General features: G+C 40.3%; 1 protein-coding gene across 10 annotated transcripts in view; it reads left to right on the top strand.

Annotated features, from left to right (window-relative positions):
- Positions 1-22,977, top strand: part of LOC131231641 (uncharacterized) — a 78,506-nt gene that overhangs the window by 5,602 nt on the left and 49,927 nt on the right. For 9 of the 10 annotated variants that reach the window (XR_009164484.1, XR_009164482.1, XR_009164483.1 and 6 more), the window contains 3 exons: positions 13,107-13,298; positions 18,021-18,431; positions 21,392-21,512. Coding sequence is in view for 7 of the 10 variants with exons in the window: in XM_058227903.1 (XP_058083886.1) it covers positions 13,107-13,298; positions 18,021-18,431; positions 21,392-21,512 (724 nt within the window). In the remaining 3 variants the exon portion in view is untranslated. The remainder of the gene's footprint in view (positions 1-13,106; positions 13,299-18,020; positions 18,432-21,391; positions 21,513-22,977) is intronic. The other variant, XM_058227904.1, reaches the window with a different exon arrangement.

The raw sequence follows: 22,977 nt of genomic DNA, 5'->3' as shown, positions 1-22,977 counted from the left end.
TTTAGGTTGGTTAGGGTTTGGATTGGGGATGGGTATGGAAAAGTTGGGTTTGGGAGAAGACGGAGATTTGGGTTGAGAGAATTAAGAACCTGAAGAGAATACCTGGATGGGGAAGAGAATGAAGATGGTGTGGGGATAGATGGAGACCTCGCACCTCTGTTGGTGAAGATTAGCCTTGTACCAATCTTCTTTCCAAATCGCATGGAAGTATCTTCAAATCGCATGAAGATGGGAGAAGAAAGCAAGAGCTTCTCTCTTTTTTAATAACGAAATTTGAGGAGGGAGAGGTCACACGCCCTCCTCTTTTTATAGATCCAAGAAGTTTCAAAAATTACAAAAATCTCCGTATTGTGAGCTTTAACGAAAATAACCCTAGTCTAAATAAAATCAACTAAAACACCCATAATGTGTCCAAATAGAAAATAATAAAAAACTAAATCCTAAAGTATGATCAAGTCTAAAACTGATGTGGACGATCAATGATCAATGGCCCGATCATGTGATCGATGCGATCCAATGGCCCGATCGTCGCGTCCCTCCGATCCAACGGTTCGGATCACTCCATAAAACAACCTATGCGCATCTTCCTACTGTGGGGTCTTTCAGTTGCTCGCACATGCACATGGGGTCTTCAACACGATCACGGGTACTCGCCTAGCCACAGGTAAAGTGGTGCGGCCTGCCTCCTCCTCTGATACATACGTGGGGGTGTACGTGACGTGATGTCCTCATCAACTCTCCTCGACTGAGAAGAGTTCGCCTTTGGCGGACTAAAACTCTTGTAACGCTCCAAAATGTCTAGATCTAAAATGCTGTAGTTCGTCCTCTGTAATCCACGTAGTGTCGGAGATCGGCCCGTGCTTGCACTTGATAAGGAATTTCTGAAATCCTCTATGTCGAGTGGAAACTGCTTGTGTATCTAGTATGTCTTCTATCTGTTCACTTCGAGCAGGCAAGGAAGATAAAGGTGGTAATGGCTCAGATGATTGGTCGGGTAAGGGCCATGGATTTGGGACTAGGTCATGGTCTATGGGAGGGTCTGTGGATGGATCAACAGGTGAAGTGGCAAAACCCTTGTATTGTACTAGATTTTCCACATTAAAAGTAGAACTAATTCCCATGGTAGGTGGAAGGTCTACTACATACGCATCAAGACCCAGTTTCTACATTATTTTGTATGGTCCTGCGCTACGTGCTTGTAACTTTTTAACGGCCCCATGTGGGAACCGCTTAAGCCTCTTGCGAACCATGACATAATCTCCTACTTGGAATTCATGAAACCTGTGATGAGAATCAGCAAACGCTTTGTATTTTTCATTACTTACATTAATTTGCTTCCTGCCTCACTATGCAACTCATGTATATGACGTGCAAACTCATGTGCGGACTCAGATGGCCTATGGGACACAGACATAGGTATGAGATCTATAGGTTTCCTAGGTTTATAGCCATGCACAACCTCAAATGGACTCATGCCTATGGACCTATTGATGAAACTATTGTATGCTAACTCGGCTATAGTTGTATCCCAAGTTCGGACGTGATCACTCACAAGACATCTAAGCAGATTTCCAAGACTCCTATTGACAACTTCAGTTTGACCATCTATTTGAGGGTGATAGGCAGATGAAAATTGAAGCCTTGTCTCCATCATGTGCCATAGTGTCTTCCAAAAATAGCTCATAAAGCGTACATTATCATCAGACATTATAGTTTTAGGTAGACCATGTAAACGCATTACCTCCCCAAAGAAAAGCTTAGCCACATTGGAGGCATTTGACGTTTTTGAGCACGGAATGAAATGAGCCATTTTAGAAAAACGGTCCACGACCACAAATAAAGAATTGTGTTTCTTGATAGTTTTCGGTAAGCCTAACATGAAATCCGTATTAATATCCTGCCACAGAGCATGGGGTACTGGCAAAGGCGTATACAATCCTGTATTTTGCTTCCTCTGCTTTGTCAGTTGATAAGTCCTGCACTGCCCAACAATCTGGGCTACATCTCGCTTGAGACTTGGCCAATAAAATCTATCCTCCACAAGGGTAATTGTCTTGTCCCTCCCCAAATGACCAGCTACCCCTCCTGCATGAAGTACCCAAACTAGGAAATTACGGAGTTAGGCACGAGGAATGTAAAGTCTGTCACCTTTAAATAGGAACTCATCGATGATGACAAACCCGCGACTGTCGGTCGACTGACTGTCTTGCAGTGACGCATACAACTCACCAAAGTCTGGGCATGTAGGATACTCCTCTCAGCCGATCAAACCCAGTCACTTCCACTCTCATACTTTGGAGTAGCGCCACATGACGACTAAGGGCATCAACAGGTTTGTTCTCGACCCCAGCCTTATGTTTAAGAACGAAAGAGTATTCCTGAAGAAATTGGACCCATTTAGCATGGTTAGGGTTTAGTTTCTTTTGGGAACTGAGGTAACGTAAGGCTTCATGGTCATAGAATAAGACAAATTTTTGCGGTAATAAATAATGCCGCCAATGGCATAAGGATTGGACGACCGTATAGAACTCTTTGTCATAGGTGGAATATCGTTGCTTTGCCTCATTCAACTCCTCACTAAAATAAGCAATGGGGTGCCCTTCCTGACTGAGCACACCACCTATACCCACCTCAGATGCGTCACATGCGACCTTAAAGACTTTAGAAAAGTCTGGAAGGCGCATGACGGGGGCTTCGCTCATCTTGCCCTTAATCTCCTTAAAAGCTTTAGAGGCAACTTTAGTCCATACAAATTCCCCTTTCTTGATGCAATTCGTGATGGGAGCCATAATGGAGCTAAATCCTTTAATGAACCGCCCATAAAAAGTTGCCAAGCCATGAAAACTTTGCACCTCATGAATATTGTGCGGTTCAAGCCATTCAACTATGGCACGAACTTTCTCGGGGTTCGCTCTCATGCCCTTAGATGATACGATGAACCCTAAGAAGATAACGCTCTTTGACATAAATGTACAATTCTTAAGGTTAGCATATAGCTTTTCAGTTATGAGGACCTCGTCGACTTGCCTCAGATGGTGGAGGTGTTGTTCCTTTGATGTGCTATAGATAAGAATGTCATCAAAATACACCACAAGGAACTTACTCGTAAGGGTCTCAACACCTGGGTCATCACTCTTATAAATGTGCTCGGGGCATTAGTCAAGCCAAAGGGCATGTCTAGCCATTCATATCGAAGGTTGTCTTCCACTCATCTCTTGGGCGTATACGTATTGGTGATACCCGCTCTTGATGTCAATCTTCGAAAAGATTGTGGCACCTGCCATCATGTCTAACATATCATCAAGACTCGGTATGAGAAACTGATACTTGACCATGATTTTATTGATGGCTCGACTGTCCATACACATGCACCACGTGCCATCTTTATTGGGCGTGAGAAGCGCTGGCACGACACACGGCCTCATACTCTCCTGAATGAAACCCTTTTTGAGGAGCTCATCTACTTGCCCCTCCACTTCGCATGCTCCGTAGGGTTCATTTGATAATGAGGAAGGTTTGGTAGAGTCGACCCAGGGACAAGATCAATGGCATGCTGGATGTCCTTCATAGGTGGAAGCTCATTTGGTAAGTCCTCTGGAAATACATCGTGAAACTCATCCATAATTAGCTTCACTTCAGGGGGTCCCTTTACACTAACCTCGGATGTAATTTCTTTTGCCACTAAAGCGTACACCATCGAATCCACCATAGTCTTGCTCTCAAACTCCTTGGCGTTGATCACATGGCGAGACTTAGGTTGGGATTTCCTCGTATCCCTTGGGTTACCCGACGTCCCCTCAGTTTTCTTCTTTGCATTGCTTTTTGGTGGGAGATGAACTAGAGATATCTTTTTGCCTTGATTTATGAATGAGCATACATTTGAGCGGCCGTATATCGTCACATTCTGGTCAAATAGCCAAGGCTGTCCCAAAATGATGTGTCCAATGTCCATAGGTAAGACATCACACCACAACGAATCTGAATATGATCCAAAATTAACGGGCACGAGACATTGCTGGGTAACAGGTATAGAAGATGCATCCACCCATGACACTCTATAAGGCTGAGGGTGCGGTTCAGGTTTCAACCCCAAATGGGACAAAGCGCTAGTGGAGATCACATTGGTACAACTGCCACTATCGATGATCACCTTGCAATTCTTCTCTCCACATTTTGCATAAGCGTAAAATATCGTAGTTCGACGCCAATCATTATTCTCCTTAGTATTGGTCAAGGCGCACCTGACTACTGCAAGTAGTGTGGTCTCTTCTCCTTCTACTTCTTCATCACTAGCACCATTGATGCCGTGCTGATAAAATTCTTCTTCAAGATCGCCCTGTTCATCTCCTTCCTTCTCACCATCATCAATTACCGGGGTTTTGTTCCTCTCTTTTGATGGACATTGATGCGTATAGTGATTAATCCCATGGCAATTGAAGCATTGCGCTTGCTCACCTCCCCTAGAGCTAGCACTCATTATCCCGTTTCCTTTGACATCTCTAGGGTTGGGTTGGTACCCAATTTGGGGCCTAGACTGATTCCCCATGTTACCCTTTAAGAGTAAGTCTTGACACTTGGATCTCGAGAGTCATAACGCTTACCAACTGGTGCCTTGAGGTAGTGTTCAATGTCTTGCACCACTTGGTACATGTGCTCCAATATACTAACATCACGAGAATAAAGTTCTCGTTAGATCTCAAATCGGGGGCCCATCCTGAATCTGGACAATGTAATCATCGGGTCCTCCTCAATGTCACATCGCATCATGTACTCAAACTTAGCGATGTAATCTAGAACGGTCATGGATCCCTGGCGCAAAACCTGCCACTGGTCTAGGAGCCTCTAACGATAAGAAAGAGGGAGATACTTTATCTTGGCCCAATGCACAACTGTGGGCTCTCATTTCCTTTCAATTTTACGCTCCATGTTGGTCCAAAAAAGTTTGGCCTAGCCCACCAACTTCATCTTGGCAAATCTCACTCGACGGGCATCAGACATATCATACCACTCAAAATAGTGGTCCATGTTTGTCAACCAATCAAGGAATGCTTTGGGGTCCAAGCGACCATCAAAACTGGAGGCATCGACTTTTACACCTTTCATGACTCGTGCATCTGGATTATAACGCTCTTCACGTGGTGGTGGCACATGTACCCGACCACGGCCAACGCCTTCGCCACAATTATGCTCCCGCCTATCAACTTGATTTCCGGTCTGAGATTGAACGTCATCCCCAGTGTCAGGGTTTGCCTGTAAGGAGGCCTCAAGTTGATTGACGGGCGCATTGGTCGCGGTTAATTGAATGACAGTGGTTCTATTGTGCACTTCAATGGTCGTCAGACGGTTATTGATAGCATTAAGGGCCTCGGCAATCTGCTCTAGATTCATATTGGGATGGAAACCAAAACCACATCTTGAACGAGTGGGCATACACAAGGATACTCTAAAAGGAAACCCTAGATGTGACTCTAACCTAGATGCAACACAAAAATCCTATATGGCCTAGATTTATATGGGGACTCAACAAAACCTAGAAAAAGGGCTGACTAACTCAACGAAATATGTCCCCTTTGCAGAATCGGTCACGCCGGTTGAGCTGCGCGGTCAGCCCGCCGGGGGGGCGGGGGGTTCGGGGCAGAGCGCCTGAAGCCTAAACGATTTTTAAAATTTAGGTAAAGGGTTTCTGTAGAAATTTTTTACCACAAAGACGGATTGACAATAGACCGACCTATGCTAAAACTGTGCTTTGATACCAAATTTGATGTAGGACCGATGCATGAACTGAGTAACATGTGAGATCAAATAGTCGAATTAAGATATTTAATAAAAAAAATACAAATATCGTTATAATCATCACAAATATCATGAAAATCAAAAGAAAACCATGCATAATCCTAGCCTAAGCTACTAACATCGTAACTCAAGGTCATTGAAATAAAAAAGAAATGAGTATCTAATGGATGTAGGGATATCCAAGTAGCATAGGATATAGTCTATTTCAAAATAGGAAACCTAATACAACCTAGGGTGAAAATTAGGGTTTTGGTAATTTGGAAAAAGTGGGTAATTTAGGTTTAGGGTTAGGGTTTCAGGGATGGAAGAAAGGGGCTTTGATCTAATGATGGTGGGAAATCAAAAGGGGCAGGTGGGTTTCACACGTGTGGCCGTACGGTCACACGTGTGGCATGGGAGGATGAGTTTAGGTCAGTTATGGTTTGGATTGGGGATGGGTGTGGAAAAGTTAAGTTTGGGAGAAGATGAAGATTTGGGATGAGAGAATTAAAAACCTGAAGAAGGAAGATGGTGTGTGGATAGATGGAGACCTCGCACCTCTGTTGATGAAGATTAGCCTCGCACCAATCTTCCTTCCAAATTGCATGAAAGTATCTTCAAATTGCATGAAGATGGGAGAAGAAAGCAAGATCTTTTCTCTTTTTTAATCACGAAATTCAATGAGGGAGAGGTCACACGCCCTCCTCTTTTTATAGATCCAAGAAGTTTCAAAAATTACAAAAATCCCCGTCTTGTGAGCTTTAACGAAAATAGCCATAGTCTAAATAAAATCAACTAAAACACCTATAAAGTGTCCAAATATAAAATAATAAAAAACCAAAACCTAAAATATGATAAAGTCTAAAACTGATGTGGACGATCAATGATCAATAGCCCAATCATGTGATCCATGCGATCCAATGGCCCGATCATCGCATCCCTCCGATCCAACTGTTTGGATCACTCCATAAAGCAGCTCATGTCCATTTTCCTATTGTGGGGTCTTTCAGATGCTCACACATGCACATGGGGTCTTCAGCATGATCACGGGTACTTGCCTAGCCATAGGGAAAGTGGTGCGGCCCGCCTCCTCTGATACGTACGTAAGGGCGTACGTGACATGATGTGCCTTTTATACGTGTAATGGCTAATACCAATACATGACTATTGTATTGACACAGATATGCTCCATATCAACTAATACAAGGTGTAATTTCAATTTCGGACCAATTGGGTCCCATATTGCTATTTAGAAAAAATGTTTAACTTGTGTCACAATTTTAATACGATTTGATTATCATGTCAACAAGAGAATCTTTGTTCCCAAAAATGCCTTGCCAAAAGGCTTTCATTAATTTTGGAAAACAAAGTACATTTTATATTGTAATCTAGCACAAACCCTAGATTACAATCCCTAATGGAAAAACCCTCGATTGAAGGGTGAAAACCAGAGAAAACTAACCTATTACATAGTATAGAGTAGCATGATGCAAATGATGCATGAATTCCTAATTTGTGTCCTCAAACTTTAAAGTGTTCGGATCTTTGATCATGCTGGGACATAAGCGATACTCTTTTTAGATGGCTCATATAGCCAGTCGAACATTGGGATAGTAACAAAGGATGCATACCGTGTATCCTGAGAGGCATCTACTTCAGATACCCGTGTATCTGTATGGCACAACACCTTGTTAAATGATTTCTTACAATGTGTTGTGACTGGGACCTGGGGTTCTAGCATTGCCATGGGCCTTACATGCCAGATATGTCGAAAGAGACAAAGGGTGCCTTCAAATTAGTGTTAGTGCCTGTTATCTAGTGACAGGGCCATTAGCACATGGCGCTTAAGGGTCTGCACCTAACATAGAGAGTCGGGCTCCGCTTGGCACGAAGGATCTAAGCCTGGCACATAATGATTCAAAAAAGAGGAAGAACTTGTTCCTATCTTAGTGCATGTTGCCTATAGGAAACTGGTTGAGGGATAATGCTCTGCACTTGACACAAAGTGCTTTAATAGGTTTGCCCCTCGGCGCAGAGCCCTTTCATTGGGAGGTCTTAGCTTGGCGTAGAGCCCTTTCTTGAGAGGTCTATTGTATTGATGCAGAGCCTTCCTGATGGGAGTGGGAGTATTCAAACCAATAAGGCTCACCTTAGCTTGGAGAAGACCGTCGGTGTCTGAAGTCCTGAGAGAATTTGTCACAATTGAAGAGCTAAGAGAGTCCTTGCAAATGAAGCTTTAGGGGGCGTTTATTAGCTTTCAGTGCTCATAGTCGTGCTAAAAAGTTTGTTAGTGGTTGTGCCAATGTGTCGTTCTCTAATTGGACGGGAGAAGGCTTAATTCTGTGGAGTCTTGAAATCCAGGTAGTTAGTGTAGAGGCCAACGCCTTTTCGTTGCTTGTTAAGCGCCCAATGCTTGGGGTTCTGTGCCTATGTCTGAGTAGATAGGTGCAAAGAACTTTATGATAGACACAAAGGATTTTTAGGCTTTGTAGTTGAACATCACTATAGTAGTTGCACAATGGTCCAACCCGGCTATCGAGTTAATGAGATCTCGACGCTTGAATTGCAAGGATGTGGACAAGAGTACACCTACAAGAATATTTGAGTAGAGAGGGAGAATAACTCTATTGATATCAAAACTCTTCTTATAATGCTTAAGAAAAGCTCACACTTGAAAATTTTGGAATGCCCGCCTCCTGTTTTGCAGACCCTAAATGAATCTTTAATGAAAATCCTCTAACTATTAGATTGATTTCAAGTCAATCTTAAATTCTTAATAGATTTCAAATCAATCTAATTCCCTAAGATGTCAACAAGCCTATTGATAGCAAAAGCATATCCAGGAATCTAATCTACCTAAGATGGCAACAAGCTCAATAATAGTAAAAGCAAATCTAGGAAATAATCCTCAAAAACTTCAATTACATCATTAAATCAACCTCCATATCTTCAGTCACAACCCCCATATCTTCAGTCACATCTTTTAATTAACCCCCATATCTTCCACAAACAGTAAATTGCAGTTCTTGATATTTAGGCCTTAAATCTATAAATAAACAGTCCAAAGCAACACTTCTTGGGCCCACACCATTGTCCCTAGGTTGTAAAGAACTCAACTCCAACAAGTTGGACTGTTCATACTAACAGAGGTTCAAATCCGATATTTTCAATTCTTTGCCCATGATCCATGTGCATTCAAAATCGAACTTGGTTCTTCCATTTTACCAAATATTGCTTGTATTAGCCCTATTGAGTCTCAGTAGTCTTCAGGCACAACACTTGTTCAAAGTCTTCCTTCTTTTTCTTTTGGAGCTGTTTATTCATATTGATAATGACTCCATCTTGCACATCAGACACTTCTCCATGGCACTCGAACAAATCCACCACATTGAAAGTCAGTGAGATATCTAAGTCATCTGGTAACTCAATTAAATAAGCATTGTCACCCCACTTCCTCTTGACTTGGCATAGATCATCAATCTTCATAGACATGAGCTTTTCGTAAGTTCCCTCGAAAACCTTTCTTCATGGAGATAAACAATAAATAAGTCACAATTTTATATATCCTTTTGTTATAGTGTTCATTTACAACTTCTTGGTACTTGACTCTGCTCTCTTTGATTTCCTTCTTTCACTTTTCTTCTTCTTTTGAACTTCATTATGTTGCAACATTCAATCAGCATGAGTTCAATTTGTTTGACTAGACTCATTTGGTAATGCGCAAGATTCGACATTGTTCGAATAGCCCCAAATCAATAGGATGTTGAATGTTCTTCATAGGAGGAAGTCTAACTGGGAGTTCTTCAGGCACCACATATGATATTTGTGAAGGAGCTGTTGCATGAGAGGTGGAACATCCGTCTGTTTTGCTTCTTCTTTAGCAACCAAGATATAGATGATGTCGGTCTCTTTCCTTTTTTCTTTAGACTTTTGTACACGAAGCAATTTCTGACCCTCATCTTTATCAAATTTGGATGTTGCAAGATGTTTCATTAGGTGCAATGTAATATTAAAAACCATTTTTGATAAATGAATAGGTGTTAGCCTGAGTTAATTGCAAAATATCTCTGTCCCACAACCACTTCCTAACAAAATGTGGCATGTATCCATGGGAATCATGTCACATCACACCTCATTGTTGTACTTAGATCCGATAGAGAGGAAAAATAAGCACATGGAGTGAACAAAGACTTTATTCCTTTCTTTGAACCAATGAATTTGGTATGGACGTGTATACTTGTGTTCTTTAAGTTTTAACTTATCCACCATCTCTTATGAGGCAATGTTCTCACTGCTTCCCCGTCTACTAAAATCATGCATTTCTTCACACAATGTAGGTGGTGCGGAAGATATTCTGTCGCAACCATCACTCATCAATCACTCGGTTCACCGATAACAGTCCATTGGAGAATCAACATTTCGCCCTTACCACCATAGACAACTGCTGCATCTTCCCCAACACGCGTTCCATCCTCATATGCATGTTTTTCATATTCTCTGTCATCTTTAGCTTTCATTTGCACGTGGTCGAGACTGAGACGAACGATGTCTCGATTGCCCATACTTAAAGCACGTGAAGGGAGTGTTGTTTTACTCTATCTTGGGTGCACTAGTCCCTTGTCTGTAACCACCTCCCTCGGGGTTAGGGTTTGGCTTCATTGTTAGATGTTGGCCCATTGGCCTTGGACTTATGGGAGGTCCTGCGGTTGCCTTATGTGGGAAGTTAACATGTTGCCCCATTATTGATGATGGTTGGGCACCATATCGTCTCCTAAGTCCCCAATTAGTCATCTTCTCATCTTTTAATGCAAGTGTGTATGCATCAATCATCTTAAATATATCTTTGAAGCTAATTCACTTATTATGTCCGGGTTAAGATTATTAAGATATCTTGAAATCTTTTGGCCTTCATACTTATGAAAACCTACTCGTAATGTCAATGTATGGAGCTCCTTGGTGTATTCATTTACCAATTTTTTCCCTTAACGTAGATTATGACATCTTTGATGGAGGTTACGGGAATAAGTCGTGGGTAAAAACTTCCTTTTTAACTTCTTTTTCATCATTTAAAAAAAAAGTTTCTCCTTAGCTTTATGGACTTGTTCGGCTTTAGAGATCATCCCATCATGTTAACACGTGACCAAAAAACTTCATCGCTACTAACTTAACCTTCTGATTGTCTTGGATTTCCTTTACTCAAACACCTTTTCCATCTTGCTTATCCAATCAATGAAGTCGTTAACATGTAACCAATCACGGAATTTCAGAATTTATACCTTAATTCCGGGTTCTGTCATGTTCCAACAACGAAGGATTTGATTATTGTTGTCTTCACAAGCCGGGGCCACCAATTTTAATTAGAACCTTAGTGGGGACCTTTCCCAACATATCCATGTGCGCTGACTCTGTCTTCGGATTCTCTCCACGTTGGAGCTCTCCCACTTGATTAGTGAGAGTGCCTACCATATGCATGAGTTGATCTACCTGCTTTGTGAGTGTGCGGGTCAATTGAATTACTTGCATAAACTTTATTGATATCAAACTTCTTCTTATAATACTTAAGAAAAACTCACACTTAATTTTTTTTGAAATGCCTACCTCCCATTTTATAGACCCTAAATGAATTTTTTATGAAAATTCCCCAACTATTAGATTGATCCAAATCAATCTTAATCTACCTAAGATGACAACAAGCCTACTAATAACAAAAGAAAATCTAGGAATCTAATTAGATGGCAACAAGCCTAATAATAGTAAAAACAAATCTAGGAATAATCCTCAAAATCTTCAATCACATCTTTAAATCAACCCCCGTATCTTTAGTCACATCTTTAAATCATCTCCCATATCTTCCACAAATAGTAAATTGTAGTTCTTGATATTTAGGCCCTAAATCTATTAATAAATAATCCAAAATCAACACATGCTGGCCCTATGGCAGGTCATGGGCCTGCATCACATGGGTGGATTTTCATGTACAGAACATTTGAGGCATGTTTAAACAGGCACAAATGTTCCACAGATGCATTTGGGCTCATTTTGTCATAGTACAAAACATATATAAAAAATATTGTATTGTCTTGAGCCCGATATGGATACAATACGGCTCGGTGGATAAGATAACAACTATTTCAAACAAAGACCCAATGGGCCCCACTTAGGGATACCCATGCGTAGCAAGTTAGACATTAGAAATTTGGATGGTGTTCTATCCGATCGTCCTAATGTTTGGAGGGAGTGTGAGTACAACTATAATGTAGAACTTGAGATGCCCAAGGTCTCTGAAGAATCCAACAATTTCAAAGAGCAAATCCAAGTCTTATCCCAATTAATTGGGTTGGCTACATGAATCTTGTTCCACCATTCCACTCTTTCAAGGGCCATGCCCTCAGACCACAGGTCAGCAGGTCTTTTCTTATTATTTCTATCCACGTCCTTTTGGGTCTTACCCTTGCCCGTTTAGAGCCTTCAACTTCTACCAACTCACTCCTAATTGGTGCGGTTCTTGGTCTCCTTTGACATGGCCAAACCATCCGAGTCTTCTTTCCTTCAACTTATTACCTATTAGTGCTACTCCTAAGTTCCCTTGAATCCATTCATTTCTAATTTTATCCTTCCTCGTCTTGCCACTCATCCATCTCAACATCCTCATTTCAGCTACACATCCTATGAACATGTTGTTCCTCAACCCCCCAACATTCTATTCCATAAAGCATGGCTGATCTTATACCCATCTGATAAAATTTCCCTTTCAATTTGAGTGGTACACGACGATCATGTAAAACCCAAAAAGGCACATCTACATTTCTTCCACCTAGCTTGAGTTCTATGGGCAACATCCTTCTCAATCTCTCCACTCTCAATCTAAAATGTTCAAGGAGCTCTCAGATCTGCAAATTCTATGGGCGACATCCCTTTCAATCTGAAGATCAACTTTCTGATTTTTTTAACCTATGAGATTGGTCGCAGTTATCTGCACAAATGTTTTGCAAGCAAGGCATGATTGACATTTATACTCCAGCTTGAGGGGAGTCTTTATATGTGCGTGTGCGTGTACGCCTGCGCATGTTAATCCTGTAGTCTTTTTCAATATTTTTCCTTTTCAGAAACTAATTTGAAATGAGTGTTGCCACCGTTGAATGTTAATCTATGTGGAAAACTATTAGCATACAACTTGCCCAAAATGTCTCTCTGAATTTGGCATCCAAATGTGATTATTCATTTTTTAGCATCTAAACGTGATATTCCGTTTAAATATGTATGTTGGTATGCATTTTGTAGAAGTTTTAAGTTTCAATAATGGGATGTAAACCTATATATTTTATAATTTGCAGGCTGATTATCAAAGCTTGGAGGTCACAAACAAAGAAGTTTTACATACAGAACATAGTGGGAAGCGAACAAATCTCTCACTTCAAATACCCCTAAGGCCTGTAGACTTCAACGGTAGTCATAATGGGAAAGGTTCCGCTAAAGGTGGTTCATCTACTAGAGGCATCTTGCGTGGAGTGAGCTTCCAGAACCAGGTATCCATACTGTAGAGATATGTGTGTGTTATTCTTGTAGTCTTGTGAAGTACCATTCTCTTCTTCAATATAATAAAAGTGTGTTAGTCATTTCTGACTAACAAAAATGATTGCCCTAAACTTCTCCTTCCTTCTTCTTCCTCTACCTCCTTCTTCCTCCTCTACCCCCTTCCTTCTTCTACCTCTTTCTCTCTCATTACTTCCTCTCTGTACTTGCGTTTAGAGCCTTCCCTGTGCTCTCGAAGAAAGTTTTGGTGGGGCCCACTGCTGACGATAGCAGTGTACGGTCAGATGGCATCATAAAGGGAAAAGGTAAAGAATCTAGAAGAGGATTTTAGAACAATTTTGATGATTTTTCCATGAATATTTATTGAGTTTTAAGTGGTGTTTTTTTTTTTTCTTGGAAGTTTTTAAGTGGCGTTTTTCCAGATATGGAGTAAAAGGGTTTTGTTTTTCTAAGGGATTTTTCCACATGTATTTGACTCGGTTGACATAGTGCAATCTAGAATCTTGAAATTTAGTGCAATCTAAAATCTTGAATCCTTCGATTATGTTAAGTTTTGATGGAATTGTCATAATTCTTGTGAAGTGTCTGCCGTCCAACCCTGTTTTCGGGTCTTCTTTTGCTGATTTCTTGTTGATTCCTTCATCTGGAAGTGTGTACTGGGCTGTGTGTACACATTTGTGATGGACTGCAAGAGGCTTGGTGTGGTATAAAGGGTTTGGGACAGCCTTATTCACAGTAGGTAGTGTTGTTTGTTAGCATGGAGGGTGCATCTCCAAGTTCAAGTGATCTTTTCAATCCATAAATGGTGTCCAAGGGTGTCAGTGCACCGGGACTGAGTGATAACCCATGTTGGTGGACCACCATCAAGTTTGACAGTTAGAATTATCTGGGTCCAGATCAGGTCATATGTTCCATGGTTGACGGAAGAAATTGGGTTACTTAGATGGGATGATTAAGGAACCTATAGAAAATTATTCCTACTCTTTTGATTAGGAAGCTGACAATATGACTATAATGTCTTGTCTCCTTCACTCCATGGAGTCTTAAATCACCGAAACCTTTATTTTGCGAATTAGTCAAAGAGATTCGGGACTCCGCTGCAGCTTCATACTCACAAAAGAAGAATGTGGCTAGAATATTTCATTTGACATGAGAAATTACAAATCTTCGTCAGGGGTAGAAGTCTTAGGGAGGCAACTGTACAACTCTTAGGGTGATGTGGGTGAAGTTGAGTCATCAAATGCCTGTGGGGTCTTGTTGTGCCGTGGAACGTCGGGTTTGAGATTGAGGAGCAGCAAATCTTCAGTCTTCTTGCAGGGTTCAATCCTGAGTATGTGTTCAATCCTGAATATGTGATGCTTGCACTCAGATTCTTATTAGGGAGCATCTTTCGTCTCCTACGAGGGTCTATGATTATTCTGGAGAGAAGAAAGTCAATGAAAAGTTATGATGGATACTCCATCTGGTACTCCAGAGTGATCTCCCCTGGCAAGCTCATAATCTGGCGGACAAGGTGAATAGGGTAGAGGAGGTGGTGGCCAAGGGGGAGTTGATTGAGGTGACCAATTTAGATCTAATGGATATAGTTTAGGTCTTGTTGACTCCACTCGTGGTCGTGGAGGTATGGGCTGTGGTCAGGTTGATGCTGGCCGTGGCCGTGGAAACTTAATTAGTGATGAGAAGGACAAGTTGTACTGCACTCCTTGTGGGCAAGCCGTGGTCAGGTTGATGCTGGCCGTGGCCGTGGAAACTTAATTAGTGATGAGAAGGACAAATTGTACTGCACTCCTTATGGGCACACTCGTCAAGTTGCCCAAACACTTGATAAGAAAACTTGTGACATTCCTTTGACTGTTATCACTTTGATGTTTGGGGCCCTTCACCTGTTAGTTCCTCATTTTGCTACAAGAATTGTGTATCATTTATTGATGACTGCACTTGAACTACTTTGGTTTATCTTATGAAATCCAAACATGAAGTTTTTTGTATCTTTAGGATTTTTCATGAGATGATTGCCAATCAATTCGATGCAAGAACCAGAATCTTGGGATCTGATAATGATGGGATATACATCTCATCTGCCTTTCAAACCTAGTTGATTGAGAATGGCATCAAAGAACACATCCTTATACTCCAAAACAACTTGGGGTGGCCAAGAGAGAGAATTGGCATCTCCTTGAAGTAGCTTGGGATCTTCTCCTAGAGATGAATGTTTCAAAAAGGCTCTGGGCTGAATTTGGATTGAGTTATGTGTACTTAATTTATAGGATGTCCACTAGGATCGTAGGAGGAAAAGCGCCAGACCAAGCTTTACAACATGACAAACCTCTCTTTGCCATTCATCCTTGCTCTTCTTCCTTGGGTATTTGCATGTTGTGTCTTTTTATTTATTTATTTTTTTTCCATGTAGCATTCACTGTGAGAAATTGGATGCTAAGGCTACCAAATGTATCTCCTTAGGTTACTCAAGTCATAAATAGGTACCAGTGTTTCTTCCCTCGAATTTCAGGCTGAAATTTGTCTCTATGGATTTCACATTCTTTGAGGACATTTCATTCCATTCACTTCAAGGCAGTCTTTACTTTATCTTAAGGGTGTCTTTCATACTTGATTGTTTAATCCATCTGTGGTTAATTCTTTGCCCACTTCTTCATCTGATAGATCAATTCATACTCAGTGGCCTGGAAGCTCGAAGACATATTTGATGAGATAAAATGGATTATTCTCCTTCATCTAACAACATCATCCAATCCTGTCCCAGAACCAAGTATGATTTCAAATTTAGATGACAATGATCTTCCCATTGTATTGTGGAAAGGGTAGAGGTGCAGTTACATCCTAGGGAAGAAAAAAACATTGTTGGGTGTAAGTGGGTCTTCAGAATCAAACATAAGACAAATGGAGAAGTGGAGTGCTTGAAGCCCACCTTATCACAAAAGGATTTACTCGGACCCGAGGAGTTGATTTTCATGAGACATTTGCTTCTATCGTAAGTTGAACTATGTGCGTGTATTACTCTCATTGGCCGCGAAATTCTCTTAGCCACTTAATCAGCTAGACGTAACAAATGCATTTATTCATGGTGATCTTCAAAAAGAGATACATATGGAACCTCCAAGAGAAACCTCCTAGTTTTCTCTTGCTGTTGGAAAAAGGGTCAATTTGTAAGCTTTGCAAAGTTATGTGTTCTGAAGTAATCTCAAGGGACTGGTTTGAGCATTTTGGTAACGGTCTCTTGCATTTTAGGTACTCTTATAGTAGTTAGATCATACCCTCTTTTTCAAGCAAGCCGTGGGTATCTCTATTGTCATTGTCTATGTTGATGACATCTTGTCATAGGGGATGACTTAGACGGTATCCAGTTGTTGAAGATATTTCTTAGTAATGAGTGACATTAAGGACCTTGGACCTCTTCGGTATTTTTTAGGCATTGAAGTTGCTATACCACTGTGAGGTATTGTCATCTCTCAAAGTATACTCTTGATCTTTTGTGGGATAGCGGACACCTTGGTGCCAGGCGGGTTGACTTTCTAATTGAGTAAAATTATCACCTCTAGCTAAACAGGGGTGAATTTTTACCTATGTTAGATTGTATTAATGATTAGTTGCCAAGCTCATTTATTTGACCTTCACACATCTTGACATCGTGTATGCTGTCATTGTGATGAGTCAGTTTATGCATGCCTCACGTATAGGTCATTCTGGACACTGTCTATCATATTTTGAAATTTCTGAAGGCTCCCCAGGTTGAGGCATTCTCTATCCAAGCATTGTCATTGTCACATTGAGGCCTATATTAATGCAGATTGGGCCAGTTCGCTTTCTGACCGTATATCTACTTCAGGTTATTGTACCTTGGTTAGTGGCAACCTCGTTACATGGAAAAGCAAAAAAAAATCTGTTGTAGCCAATTCTGGTGCTGAAGTGGAGCATCGGGCTATGGCTCACGGGGTATGTGAACTTCTTTGGTTGAAGACTTTGTCGACTGAGCTACTCTGTCTCTTCACTAATGACTCTTCATTTTGACAACATGGCTGCAATTCACATTTCTGCCTATTGGGTCTATCATGAGCACACCAAGCACATCAAAGTTGATTGTCAGTTCCTTCGTGAAAAAGTGGCGTTGAAGGAAGTTTGCATATCCTTTCAGGCATCTAAAGATCAACTTACTGATTTTGAACCAAAGGGGCTGGTCGCCGCCATCTGCATATTTTGTTTTGTAAGTTGGGCATGGTTGACATTCATACTCTAGCTTTAGGGGGACTGTGTATTGTGTGCAACTTGCGGATTTTTAACCAAAGAGACTAGTTGCAGTTATCTGCCTAGTATGTGTTGCAAGCTGGACATGATCAACATTTATACTCCAGCTTGAGGGGTGTGTATCTATTTGTATATATGTATGTATACGTGCGCGTGCACGCGTGCATGTGTTATTTCTGTCTTGTGAAGTACCATACTCTTTTTCAATATTTTTTTCTTTTCAGAAACTGATTTTTAATGAGAATGCTGTCACTATTGAATGTTAATCTATGTGGAAAACTATTGGCAACACAACTTGCCCACAAATGTCACTCCACATCTGGCATCCAAATATGAATTTTCATTTTTGGCATCTAAACGTGATATTCCATTTAAATATATACTTTGGTATGCATTTTGTAGAAGTTTGAAGTCTCAATACTAGGAGATAACCCTAGAGATTTTATTATTTGCAGGCTGATTACCAAAGCTTGGAGCCGACAGACAAAGGAATTATACATTCAGAACATGGTGGGAAGCGAACAGATCTCTCAGTTCAAATACCCCCAAGACATGCAGACTTAAGTGGTAGCCGTGGTGGGAAAGGTTCCTCTAGAGGTAGTTCATCTGCAAGAGGCATCTTGCGTGGCCCAAGCTTCAAGAACCAGGTACCCGTACTTGATGAGAGAAGCTCCCTCCTTGATTCAGATCTTGCTGCAAGAGCAGGCCCCACGGTGGTCTCTGAGAAAGCCAGTCTGGCAACTTCTATTGCATCTCTCACATGGAAAAGATGTGTGTCACTTCCTATTAGACAGGAATCAATCTTGTCCCCTTCAACATCTATCTCTGCAAGGGATAAGGCATGCAATGAGCAGCACCCTTCAAAAGTAAGCTTTATAGCATGGTACAAGTTTCTTAAAAATTACTATGGTAAGAGCTTGTTTTCACTACAAAGTTTCATTTTTGTCCAATTTTTCTGATATGATGTGTCCTGGAGCAATGTTCGAAATATCGGTATCACATTATGTGTCTCACCCTTGGGATACAAATACATATCGGTTATCGCATGGGATATATCGGTTGCATCGCGTAATGTATCGCTGTTGTTGGAAACATGGGAAAACATTGGGAAATTGGTCAAATTTTTCAATGAAACTTCAGTAATTGTTAAAAAAGACATCAATATACACTTATAAATCAAAAATTACAAAAAACAAGTACACATAATAGGTTTTCTTTGTATGGGGTCCTAATTTATGCGCAGTCTAACTGAATTGATGCAATTATATTCAAAGTCTATTCTTATAATTTATAAATGTAAGAAGACGCGTGGAAACACAAGCAATACATTCAAAAGAAGAATCACTAGATCATGTTACATATATGTTTGGACACAAAGATTGCAACCGATTTGCGAAAAATTAGAAATTTTTTTTTTTTTTTTCAATTTTCCGCAACTTGGCCTGTCTCCTCTACATCTTAAAATTGAAACTCCCAATCCATGGTTTTTCATGCAAAACATGAAAAAAATCATGGATTGGTAATAATTTGACACTGATTTAACATGATTTACAAAAAAAAAAAGAAGATCGAAAATCGAAAATACTCGGCGAATTGAACATGTGGGATATATCCCACTACTTGTTGGTTTCGTAACGCACAGGTAGGATACAAGATATATCATGGGAAGTATCAGCCGATACTTAAAACATTGTCCTAGAGTATGATTTGGAAAACTATGTGTTATCACAAGTTTGAGTGAAAACAATAGAGAAGATTGCCGTAATTGACTGTTCACTTACAATTGCATGTAAACTTCACAATGGTTGTGCCTGTGCCAATATGTCATTGGATGTACTAGGGTGGTTTGCCTGATGAATGGACTAGCTTAAATTTTCACCAGATGATTTTCATGTTATGGTCCACCTTCTACACAACTTGGATGTCATGCACAGTTGAAATGTTGGCACTTGCGCACCAATTGCTGTGAAGTTTGCACGCAAGGCGTTGTAGGTTAACGATCCTCTTTCTAACATTAAAAAACTTATGAAAACTTTCTTTGAAATTCTTTATATTTTTTTATTTGTTTCGAGCATAAAATGTTCAATACATTAGCCATACCCAACATGGATAGCCTGAAGGTTTTGATTTGTCTTCCCATCTTTATCCTTGTCTTTGATGAGCATGGTTTGCATTTGGAGGGGAACCCAACCACACTTCTGGGATTTGGAATTCACTGATTGACCATCCAAGGATTTCTTGGGATATCCTGTCTTGAGGTTTATGCTCTTAGTACTAATGATGCAAAGAATTATATCTTCGATTAGTTCTATAAGGGAGAAATTCTTTTTGTTCCTTAATTTTCAAAAAAAATAAAATCTTCTTGTTCCTTTCCAATCATAGTTGTCATGGGGTCATGCTGAAAAACTTTTTTTCTTTTTTGAAGTTTTATCCCAAACAATCTTGTTATGAAGTTTACATTCATGAAAATTGAATACATTCTCCTTTTCATCTTCTTCCTTGTATAGGGAGAATTTGGAATTTTTAAAAAATTGTCTCCTTTCGATCTTCATTTTCATTGTTTCTTCTATATAATTGTGCTGTCATTTCAAGTGGAGGAACAAGGCAAATAAAACTCTAAATCCTCAAAACCTTACTTTAGAGAGAGGGAGGGAAGTACGGGGGTCTTTTTTGGCACCTCTCTCTCTCTCTCTCTCTCTCTCTCCCCTCTCTCGGTAGGGAGGGAGGGAGAATCTTTTTTGGTACTTCTCTCTCTCTTTCTGGTACTTTGTCTGGAAGGTGCACTCTCTTTTCAAAGTCTCTTCTTTTTTTGGTGGGAGAGCACTTTCTTTTCAAATGTTATTTATTTATTTATTTATTTTTTAATCTTGATACTTTTGTCTTGAGGGAGGGAGCACTCTCTTTTTGAAGTTTTTTTTTTTTTTTTGGCATCATTCTCTTTACGAAGTTTTTTTTTTTTGGTTCTTGTCTTCTTTTTAATTACTGAATAATTTACTGATATTTTTTTTTTACAAAATGATTAAAAAGTTGAAAGAGAAAATAGGAGATTTTTGTCACCACGGCAAATAAAACTGTAAATCCTCACAACCTTATTTTAGAGAGGGAGGGAGGGAGAGCAGGGGTGCTTCTCAGGGGTGCCTCTCTCTCTCTCTCTTTGAAGGATTATGAATGAATTTTATTGAAAAGAACCTGGCAAAACCAGGACAGAATACAAAAGACCTGCTGGTTACACTTCCAACAGGGAACAGACTATATTCAGATCTAGCTGTAAACGCACGGAAGCCCATTCGATTACATCCCTTAAAACCTTCCCCAAAAACTGATCTTGAGATGAGCTCTAGTTATCAAAACACCTCGCGTTACATTCAGCCCAAGGATCTCTCTCTCTCTCTCTCTGTGGTACTTTTGTCTTGAGGGTGCATGCTCTTTTTAAAGTCTCTTCTTTTGAGGGTGGGAGCACTCCCTTTTCAAAGGTTTGTTTTGCACTACCCTCTTTTCAAAGTTTTATTTATTTCTTTATTTTATTTTTATTTTTTATTTTTTTAACTTTTTTTTTTAATTACTGAATAATTTACAGATTTTTCGTGAAATGATTAAAAAGTCGAAAGAGAAATCGAAGAATTTTGTTACCATGCTTTTTAACTGCAAGATGCTGGTGTTCTTTTTTTGTTTGTTGGGCATCGCTGATTCTCTCGTTTGGAAATTTGAAAATCTGCCGGGTCTCAAGTCTTGAGACTATGCTGGTTGTTTCTCCCCTTGAGTAATCTTTCAATAATATTAAAGTGCATGGATGAAGGTAAGTTGACCATTCAGTGTATCCCTGCAGAAACAGGCAATACCAGCAAATGTCCAAAGGTCCTTATCTATGCCTCTTCGAAATGTTGTTATTTTGAGATCTAGATCCTCACCTACCTCAAAAGCGCTCGGACAGACAGATGCTAGTGAAGGTAAAGATTGTACACTTCTATACTGCCGGTTATCATCGGTGCCTATAAATGTGGTATCCCAGTCCTATTGCTATTTCATGAGTTAGATTAGACTCGGGGCCTGTTTGGATCACTTCATCAAGGGGGGTTTTCTGGAAAAGGGGGTTTCAAGCCTGCTTTTTTGGTCGACTCTGCCAAAAACCAACCATAGTGCCTATTTTGTCAAGCGGGAGATAAGATGGGGGCTTGCAAAGTGCATCAAAATGCACATAATCAATTACCTTTTGGATCAAAGCGTTGTTTACGCCTCAAACTCTCCTTTGAAAGGTGTGTCCCAACTGGCCCTAAGATTCAGAAGAAAACAGAATGAAAATATAAATGGAGGCGGCCTAATTCAGCAAACGCCTTGCACCATTTACTAATTGGTACCACCCCAAAATTTAGAAAATTGGAAAATATGTCAATCAATCGGCAGCGATCTATTAATTGGCCACTTCAGACATCCCCATGCTCAAGATTGATCTTTGTTTTTAATGTCCAAAATGGATGGCAGATTGGATACTTGTGAACCTCCATATGGCATGATTTTCGGGCTAGGGCTCATCCAAGAGGTAACTCGTTGATTGTAATCAACCTATATAATAGACTATTAGATGGCGCTTGATTGTAATTAACATATGTAATAGCATATTGCATCGCACTTGTGGGAGTTGTGTTCTCATTGTCACTCCCCAGCCCAGATGAAGGATGGTTGCACAGGTTGGTGGCCGACATCAAACTTCTGCCATAACTTTCATCACGAATTCTAACAATATGAGTCACCTTCCAAACTCATGTTAGGGTGTTCCCTATAAGTGAAGTGTTGGATCAGAACGTAGATGTGAAATGGGCAAGGTTTGGCTAAGCCATTCTTTAGAAGCGATGCGCTGCAACAATGCCCAGTTTCTGTGAGAAGTGGTCAATGATTCTTGCGCCATTCTAGATGCACGGAGGAAAGAAGCTAGTCTAGGAGATTAGGATTCATCTTGCCACATGGAATATAGAAACATTGATTGGTAAGAGTATGGAGTTAGTAGATACGATGAAACGAAGGAGAGTTAACATAATTTGCATGGAAAGGGGTCAAAACTAGGGAAATTTATGGGTATAAACTTTGGCATATATAAAAGGATAATAATAAAAATGGGTTAGGATAGCGGTAAATAAAGATTTAAAGGATAAAGTTGTAGATGTTAGGAGAGTAAGTGATAGAATTTTATTAATAAAACTTAAGTTAGGAGAAGAGATAATCAATGTTGTTAGTGCATATACACTGCAGGAAGGGTTAGAGGTTAGAGGATAAAATCAAGAGACAATTATAAGAGAATATGAATGGACTAACGCAAGGAATTCTGAAGGGAGAGAGGATATTTGTAGGAGGATACTTAAATGATCATGTAGGAAAAGAAAGTAGAGGCCACGAGAGCGTACATGAAGGATATGGTTC

This window comes from Magnolia sinica, chromosome 17 (assembly GCF_029962835.1).
Source record: "Magnolia sinica isolate HGM2019 chromosome 17, MsV1, whole genome shotgun sequence".
NCBI lineage: Eukaryota > Viridiplantae > Streptophyta > Magnoliopsida > Magnoliales > Magnoliaceae > Magnolia > Magnolia sinica.
Note: the sequence above shows the minus strand (reverse complement) of the source record. Positions and strands in the feature narration are given on the sequence as shown.